Source organism: Aegilops tauschii, chromosome 4 (genome assembly GCF_002575655.3).
Source record: "Aegilops tauschii subsp. strangulata cultivar AL8/78 chromosome 4, Aet v6.0, whole genome shotgun sequence".
Classification (NCBI taxonomy): domain Eukaryota; kingdom Viridiplantae; phylum Streptophyta; class Magnoliopsida; order Poales; family Poaceae; genus Aegilops; species Aegilops tauschii.
Genome location: NC_053038.3, coordinates 519,843,494 through 519,853,264, shown reverse-complemented (window position 1 = coordinate 519,853,264; position 9,771 = coordinate 519,843,494). Strand labels below are relative to the sequence as shown.

General features: G+C 45.9%; 1 protein-coding gene across 1 annotated transcript; it reads right to left on the bottom strand.

Annotated features, from left to right (window-relative positions):
- Nucleotides 1-270: 270 nt before the first annotated feature.
- Nucleotides 271-960, bottom strand: LOC141021575 (uncharacterized). The gene has a single exon (XM_073497413.1). It carries the CDS (start codon nucleotides 798-800, stop codon nucleotides 447-449), a length of 354 nt encoding a protein of 117 aa, XP_073353514.1. The 5' UTR covers nucleotides 801-960; the 3' UTR covers nucleotides 271-446.
- Between the last annotated feature and the right edge of the window lie 8,811 nt (nucleotides 961-9,771).

Sequence of the window (9,771 nt, the reverse complement as noted above, 5' to 3'; positions counted from 1 at the left end):
TATTTCTCGTGTTGAAAATCTGTTCTAAAGGCAATAATAGAGTTATTATTATTATTCTATTTTCAGGAAATTACAAGTTATATCTTGGTGCTATAATTACAATGGTTATTGAATATGAAACTCGGAGGAAAACTCAGTTGCATGTGCGAAAACATAAACACCAAATAGATCCCTAGTCAGGCCTGTAGGACTAGCCCATATATATATATATTGTTGATGATCCTGTTTTCCTAATCATTGGCAATGCCAACGCGACAAGGATGTCGACAATAATGAGAACACAATATTAGTAGAAGAACAATGATATTGGAAACACAACATAATTATTTAACCCGGTAAGCGATAGCAGAAACACAACAGCGCAAGAAATGAAACTATTGGAAGAGAGGAACGAAGCACTACTGCATGTCCTTAGTGCCTTCACCTGCATGGATAGGTTGAATCGATCATAGCTTGAGGGACAGATCAATCGCCTCATCCGCAAGCTCTTGGTCGCCTCTTCTTGTCCCGGACGAGGCCTGCTGGCTGTGTCCTGCTCGCCACGCGTGGGCGCCGGGGCGCGGCCAGGCGCTGCGGTGGTGGTCGACGGCGGCCTTACCAAGCTCTCCCGCCGCCGCCGCTGAAGAGAGCGCCGTGGCCCGCCTGGGCCTGGCCGGCCTGTGCGCGTTCTGGTGGCCGCCGAGCGCCTGGGAGCTCCTGAAGCTGCGTGGGCAGTAGCAGCAGGCGAACACCAGCTGCGACCACGGCGGCGTGTACTGGCGCAGCGACAGGCTCAGGTCGAGCCCCTCTTCCGTCTCCATGCCCAGCCCCTCTTCCGTCACAACCGGCCGGCGGCGTGGTGGAACTGGAACCTGGCGTGAGCGGCGTGGCAAGGCAATCAATCACGCATGCAGGCAGGAAGCCGGATATTATTATTGGCGCGGCCGGCGGTACGAATCCCACGGACAGTTTACGTCTCAGTATTCAATATTCATCGCAGATTACTTTAGGGCCAGGTACGAATCGACAGTGACGCGGCGCCCGGCGCCTCAGACGCTGCATGCTTGCGGCAGCTCAGTGCTCTCGTGATCAGCGGCCACCCTACGCATGAACCCTACGCATCTACTGCAGCATTATTACTGCCCACACACATGGCCGAAAAGGCTCGGAATCGTGGACCTTAATAGGGTACCCGGCCTACTTCCGTGGATTTTTGTGATTCCTTTTCTAGCCCACTTATACATCTATACGTAGATTTGTCATGGGCTGCACATGCCTATTCACATATACTCGCTCTTTCCCAAAATAGATGTCTCAACCTTAATACAATTTTGTACTAAAGTTAATACACAGTTGAGAATCTTAATTAGTACAATTTTATACTAAAATTGGTACACAATTGAGACACTTATTTTAAAACGAAGGTAGTACTATATATGAAGCCGTGCCGTGATTCGTCGAAATAATGTCACGTGCACAAGCTTCCCCCCTTCGGCCGCAGTAAAGTTTGAAAGTATATGTTAATTCACTTTGGGAGCACAATTGTCGTCCACAGATAGTTCTTCAAACGGAATCAATAAAAATCCGACTCAGACTTTTATGGTTTGGGTGCAAACGCTGCCTTTGCCGTCGGATGAAGCACACGAATCTTGAAGCAAGTCTGGTTGCCATGTCATTTTTATCGGGCGTTTGATACAAGGAGGTAGCGGTCGAACCAGTCCCAACGCCGGAACGGTTTACCTTTTCTTCTTCACCCACCCACGTCTTCCACTCACCCTATACACTCTGACACCGGCGCCACTTATTTTTTTGTTTCCCCCCTGTCGAAATCATCCATCCCCGATGATCCCGGCGACGACATTGCGGTGTGAACTCACGGATACCGGCGAGCCCCCACAGAGTGCGTACTGCGCGACACGGCTCTGCCTCGTCGGAGATGGAGGGGTCACACCAGCGTGTGGCGGCTGCGCACGGCTCTGCCTCGTTGGAGATGGAGGGGGTCACACCGACGTGCGACAACTGCTCACGATGGAAGGCGACACTCCCCTCGTCGTCGTGCGAGAAGAGGAGGAGCTCATACACCACATCGACGGCACCACCGGCGATCCTCTTCGTTGGCATGCAAGAGGAGTCCCCTTCGGTGCCGGCGGTGATCCAACAGGCAACAGCCATGGCGGGGTTGCAGCAACGCGTGGCACCTGCTCTGTTGCGAAACGTAGCATGCAATTTAATTTTTTTTCCTACACTCACGCAAGATCTATCTAGGAGATGCATAGCAACAAGAGGAGGAGAGTGTGTCCACGTACCCTTGTAGACCGAAAGCGGAAGCGTTTGACAACGCGGTTGATGTAGTCGAACTTCTTCTCATTCGGACCGATCAAGCACCGAACGTACGACACCTTCGAGTTCTGCACACGTTCAGCTCGATGAAGTCCCTCGAACTCTTGATCCAGCAAAGTGTCGAGGGAGAGTTTCGTCAGCACGACGGCGTGGTGACAGTGATGGTGAAGTGATCCGCGCAGGGCTTCGCCTAAGCACTACGACTATATGACCGGAGGTGTAAACTGTGGAGGGGGCCCCGCACACGGCCAGGAATCAATGTTGTTTGTTCTAGCGGTGCCCCCACATATATATAGGTGGGAGAGGGAGAGGGGCATCAAGGGGCGCCCCAACACTACAAAAAAAGACACATCCGTGACATTTTGGGCCGAACGATTTTTTTTCCTGTCATGCTTGTGACACTTCTATGACGATAATTGTGACAAAACCCGGTATCATCATAGATGTGGTGGGCTCCTACTTCTATGACAAAAAATCATGACAGAAAATGAGCTTTTCGTCCTGCGCGGGCCGGAGACGCAGCTACATGACATTCTTTGGGCCGTCCATGACGGAAAAAACCGTGGTAGAAGCGAGGGCGAGGAAAATATCGGGGAGTTCCCGGTTACGGTGGGTGGTCGGGGGCCGAGCGATGCGCGTTTCTCTCATACGTACGCGCGTGTGTGCGAGGCGTTGGGCTCTAACTGAACCCGAGCGATTGCACTGCAGGCTACGCGTTACTGAACCCGAGCGATCGATCGATCCCTTGCTGTTAACTGAACCCGAGTGATTCCTTCGCTACTGCTGCTAACTGAAGCCAATCGATGCTGCCTTTGGATGAACAGTGAGCGTTGTTGGGGGGGGGGGTTGGATGAACAGTTCCCGGTGGGGGGTTGGATGAACAGGATCCTGTGGTAGTAGAGGCTGTTGCCGCTGGATGAACAGGACCCCGATCGATCGAGCCGGTGGATGAACAGGACCCCGTGAAGGGCTGGATGAACAGGACCCCGTGGAGGACTGATTGAACAGTAGCCAGTGAAGGGCTGGATGAACAGTAGCCCGTGGAGGGGTGGTTGAACAGGACCCCGTGGAGAGGGCTGGTTGAACAGTAGCCGGTGGAGGAGCGCGCGGTGGAGGCTGGATGAACAGGAGCCCGTGGATGAACAGTCGCAGGTGGAGGCTGGAGGAGGTCGACGGTGGATGAACAGGAGCCCGTGGAGGCAGTCGACGGTGGATGAACAGTATCCCGTGAAGGCAGTCGATGGTGGAGATTAACAGTATCCCGTGGTGTCCCGTTTTGCGGTACGCCACACCCCTCCCGATGAACAGGACCCCCGTTTCGACCGTAGCGCTCCAACACAAATCCGTTTCCTCCGTTTTGCGGTATGCCACACCCCTCCCGATCAACAGGACCCGTTTCGACCGTAGGAGGTTCGTTTCCTCCGTTTTGTGGTACGCCAGACCCCTCCCGATGAACAGGATCCCGTTTCGACCGTGGGCGGTTGAACACAAGGCTGTTTCCTTCGTTCTGCGGTACGCCAGGCCTCGTTTCCATCGGCTGTTCCGTCCAAGCCGGTTGGCTCCCGATGAACACGACGACGCATTCCGTTCCGACCCAGCCGGTTGCCTCCCAATGAACACGACGACGACGCAACTTCTCCGTTCCGACCCAGCCATGTACACGACCCCTGGCAGTACGTATGCGCGAGTAGACGTTCGAGACCCCGCCCGTATGTACGTACGTGGCCGTATTTACTTTCTTGCACCCTGGCCGCTATACGTACGTGTACATTCTACGTGCGCGCCTCTACTACGACACGTGCGCGCATCTACATCAACAAGTATGTACGTACACGTTCGCGACCAGAATGACAACACTACGTACGCTTCGACCAGGTGGGTCCCGACTGTCAGGCACTTCCTTGCGTGCGAAGATGTAGCTGGTGGGTCCCAGCAGTCAGGGGGGTGAATCATTTTTTTTGCCCGTAATATGGACGCACTTCCTTGCGTGCGAAGATGTAGCTGGTGGGTCCCAGCAGTCAGGGGGAGAAAACATTATTTTTCAGGGTAAAAAGGATGCAGTTGCATGCATGCGTCCATGGGCGTGGTGCGTCCCCACTGTCAGTCTCTCACGTACAGTCATCTTCCGATGACTCTCGGTTGTTGACCACGTTGACCACACCATGCCGAGCGCACCAAGGCCGGTGGACGACGGCGAGGCCCCGGACTGGAACGACCCGGAGAGGGGAAGACACGATAGTGGAGTCGCAGATGGAGAGGAGTGATGCGTCCATTTTGCATCATGCTTTTATATTGATATTTGTTGCATTATGGGCTGTTATCACACATTATGTCACAATACTTATGCCTATTCTCTCTTATTTTATAAGGCTTACATAAGGAGGGAGAATGCCGGCAGCTGGAATTCTGGGCTGGAAAAGGAGCAAATATTAGAGACCTATTCTGCACAACTCCAAAAGTCCTGAAACTCCACGAAAGTTTTTTTAGAAATAATAAAAAATACTGAGCGGAAGAAATACCAGAGGGGGCCCACACCCTGGCCACGAGGGTGGGGGGCGCGCCCTACCCCCTGGGCGCGCCCCCTGCCTCGTGGGCCCCCTGTTGGCCCTCCGGTGCCCATCTTCTGCTATATGAAGTCTTTCGTCCGAAGAAAAATCAGAAGCAAGCTTTCGGGACGAGACTCCGCCACCACGAGGCGGAACCTTGGTGGAACCAATCTAGGGCTCTGGCAGAGCTGTTCTGCCGGGGACACTTCCCTCCGGGAGGGGGAAATCATCGCCATCGTCATCACCAACGCTCCTCTCATCGGGAGAGGGCAATCTCCATCAACATCTTCACCAGCACCATCTCCTCTCAAACTCTAGTTCATCTCTTGTATCCAATTCTTGTCTCCAAGTCTGGGATTGGTACCTGTAGGTTGCTAGTAGTGTTGATTACTCCTTGTAGTTGATGCTAGTTGGTTTATTTGGTGGAAGATCATATGTTCAGATCCTATATGCATATTAATACTCCTCTGATTATGAACATGAATATGCTTTGTGAGTAGTTACATTTGTTCCTGAGGACATGGGAGAAGTCTTGCTATTAGTAGTCATGTGAATTTGGTATTCGTTCGATATTTTGATGAGATGTATGTTGTCTCTCCTCTAGTAGTGTTATGTGAACGTCGACTACATGACACTTCACCATTATTTGGGCCTAGAGGAAGGCATTTGGAAGTAATAAGTAGATGATGGGTTGCTAGAGTGACAGAAGCTTAAACCCTAATTTATGCGTTGCTTCGTAAGGGGCTGATTTGGATCCATATGTTTCATGCTATGGTTAGGTTTACCTTAATACTTCTTTTGTAGTTGCGGATGCTTGCAATGGGAGTTAATCATAAGCGGGATGCTTGTCCAAGTAAAGGACAGCACCCAAGCACCGTTCCACCCACATATCAAATTATCAAAGTACCGAATGCGAATCATATGAACGCGATGAAAATTAGCTTGACGATAATTCCCATGTGTCCTCGAGAGCGTTTTCCTTTATATAAGAGTTTGTCCAGGCTTGTCCTTTGCTACAAAAAGGATTGGGCCACCTTGCTGCACTTTATTTACTTTTGTTACTTGTTGCTCGTTACAAATTATATTATCACAAAACTATCTGTTACCTATAATTTCAGTGCTTGCAGAGAATACCTTGCTGAAAACTGCTTATCATTTCCTTCTGCTCCTTGTTGGGTTCGACACTCTTACTTATCGAAAGGACTACGATAGATCCCCTATACTTGTGGGTCATCAAGGCTCTTTTCTGGCGCCATTGCCGGGGAGTGAAGCGCCTTTGGTAGGTGGAATTTGGTAAGGAAAAATTTATATAGTGTGCTGAAATTTATTGTCACTTGTTGCTATGGAAAGTAATCCTCTGAGGGGCTTGTTCGGGGTATCTTCACCCCGACCAGTAGAGCAAAGAGTTGCTCCTCAACCTACTGAACCTACTGAAAATGAAAATGTTTACTTTGAAATTCCTTCGGGTATGGTAGAAAAACTGCTAGCTAATCCTTTTGCAGGAGATGGAACATTACATCCTGATGAGCACCTAATATATGTGGATGAAGTTTGTGGATTATTTAAGCTTGCAGGTGTGCCCGATGATGTTATTAAGAAGAAGGTCTTCCCTTTATCTTTGAAGGGAGATGCATTGACATGATATAGGCTATGTGATGATATGGGATCATGGAACTACAAGCGATTGAAATTGTAATTTCATCAGAAGTTTTATCCTGTGCATCTTGTTCATCGTGATCATAATTATATATATATATTTTGGCCTCGCGAAGGAGAAAGCATCGCTCAAGCTTGGGGGAGGCTTAAATCAATGTTATATTCATGCCCCAATCATGAGCTCTCAAGAGAAATGATTATTCAGAATTTTTATGCTCGGCTTTCTGATAACAATCGCACCATGCTCGATACTTCTTGTGCTGGCTCTTTTATGATGAAGACTATTGAATTCAAATGGGATTTATTGGAAAGAATTATACGCAACTCTGAAGATTGGGATCTCGACGAAGGTAAGGAGTCAGGTATGACACCTAAGTTTGATTGTGTTAAATCTTTTATGGATACCGATGTTTTCCGTAAATTTAGCACTAAATACGGACTTGTCTCTGAGATAGTAGCTTACTTCTGTGAATCTTTTGCTACTCATGTTGATCTCCCTAAGGAGAAGTGGTTTAAATATCATCCTCCCATAGAAGTAAAAGTAGCTGCACCTATTAAAGTTGAAGAAAGGACTATCACTTATAATGATCCTATTGTTCCTACTGCTTATGTTGAAAAACCACATTTTCCTGTTAGGATAAAGGATCATGCTAAAGCTTCAACTGTGGTTCGTAAAAGCAATATTAGAACTTATACACCTCCTGAGCAAGTTAAAGTTGAACCTAATATTGCTATGGTTAAAGATCTCTTGGTTGATAATATTGATGGGCATGTTATTTATTTCTGTAATGAGACTGCTAGAATTGCTAAACCTTGTGCTAAAGATAAACATAGACCTATGGTAGGCATGCTTGTTATTTCTGTTAAAATAGGAGATCATTGTTATCATGGCTTATGTGTTATGGGTGCTAGTGCTAGTGCAATACCTATAGACTTATACAAAGAAATTATGCATGATATTGCACCCGCTGAGTTAGAAGATATTGATGTCACAATTAAACTTTCCAATAGAGATACTATTTCACCAATTGGGATTGTTAGAGATGTTGAAGTCCTGTGTGGGAAAACTAAATATCCTGCTGATTTTCTTGTTCTTGGTTCCCCACAAGATAGCTTTTGTCCCATTATATTTGGTAGACCCTTCTTAAACACTGTTAATGCTAAGATAGACTGCGAAAAGGATGTTGTTACTATTGGTCTAGGTGATATGACTCATGAGTTTAATTTCTCTAAATTTCGTAGACAACACCGTGAAGAGGAATTGCCTAGTAAAGATAAAATTATTGGTCTTGCTTCTATTGCCGTACCTCCTAATGATCCTTTAGAACAATATTTGCTAGACCATGAAAATGATATGTTTATGAATGAAAGAAGGGAATAGATGAAGTGTTCTTTAAACAGGGTCCTATTTTGAAACACAACTTGCCTGTTGAAATCTTAGGGGATCCTCCTCCACCCAAGGGTGATCCCGTGTTTGAGCTTAAACCATTGCCTGATACTCTTAAATATGCTTACCTTGATGAAAATAAGATATATCCTGTTATTATTAGTGCTAACCTTTCAGAGAAGGAGGAAGAAAAATTATTGAAAACTCTGAAGAAGCACCGTGCTGCTATTGGATATACTCTTGATGATCTTAAGGGCATTAGTCCCACTCTATGTCAACACAAAATAAATTTGGAGAAAGATGCCAAACCAGTTATTGATCATCAACGACGGCTGAATCCTAAAATGAAAGAAGTGGTAAGAAAGGAAATACTAAAGCTCCTTGAGGCAGGTATAATCTACCCCATTGCTGATAGTCAGTGGGTAAGTCCTGTCCATTGTGTCCCTAAGAAGGGAGGTATTACTGTCATTCCTAATGATAAAGATGAATTGATTCCGCAAAGAATTATTACAGGTTATAGGATGGTAATTGATTTCCGCAAATTAAATAAATCTACTAAAAAGATCATTACCCCTTACCTTTTATTGATCAAATTCTAGAAAGATTATCCAAACATACACATTTTTGCTTTCTAGACGGTTATTCTGGTTTCTCTCAAATACCTGTGTCAGCTGATGATCAAGCTAAGACCACTTTTACTTGTCCTTTCGGTACTTTTGCTTATAGACGTATGCCTTTTGGTTTATGTAATGCACCTGCTACCTTTCAAAGATGCATGATGGCTATATTCTCTGACTTTTGTGAAAAGATTTGTGAGGTTTTCATGGATGATTTCTCCGTTTATGGATCCTCTTTTGATGATTGCTTGAGCAACCTTGATCGAGTTTTGCAGAGATGTGAAGAAACTAATCTTGTCTTGAACTAGGAGAAGTGCCACTTTATGGTTAATGAAGGCATTGTCTTGGGGCATAAAATTTCTGAAAGGGGCATTGAAGTTGATAAAGCTAAAGTTGATGCTATTGAAAAGATGCCATGTCCCAAGGACATCAAAGGTATAAGAAGTTTCATTGGTCATGCCGGTTTTTATAGGAGGTTCATTAAGGACTTCTCAAAAATTTCTCGGCCTCTGACTAATCTATTACAAAAAGATATACCATTTGTCTTTGATGGTGATTGTGTAGAAGCATTTGAAATACTTAAGAAAGCATTGATTTCTGCACCTATCGTTCAGCCACCTGATTGGAATTTACCCTTTGAAATTATGTGTGCTGCTAGTGATTATGCTGTAGGTGCTGTTCTAGGGCAAAGAGTTGATAAGAAATTAAATGTTATTCAATATGCTAGTAAAACTCTAGACAATGCCCAGAGAAATTATGCCACTACTGAAAAAGAATTCTTAGCAGTTGTATTTGCTTGTGATAAGTTCAGACCTTATATTGTTGATTCTAAAGTAACTATTCACACTGATCATGCTGCTATTAAATAGCTTATGGAAAAGAAGGATGCTAAACCTAGACTTATTAGATGGGTTCTCTCGCTACAAGAATTTGATTTGCATATTATTGATAGAAAGGGAGCTGAGAACCCCGTTGCAGATAACTTGTCTAGGTTAGAAAACGTGCTCGATGACCCACTAACTATTGATGATAGCTTTCCTGATGAACAATTAAATGTTATAAATGCTGCTCATACTGCTCCATGGTATGCTGATTATGCTAATTACATCGTTGCTAAATTTATACCACCTAGTTTCACATACCAGCAAAAGAAAAAGTTTTTCTATGATTTGAGACATTACTTTTGGGATGACCCACATCTTTATAAAGAAGGAGTAGATGGTGTTATTAGACGTTGTGTACCTGA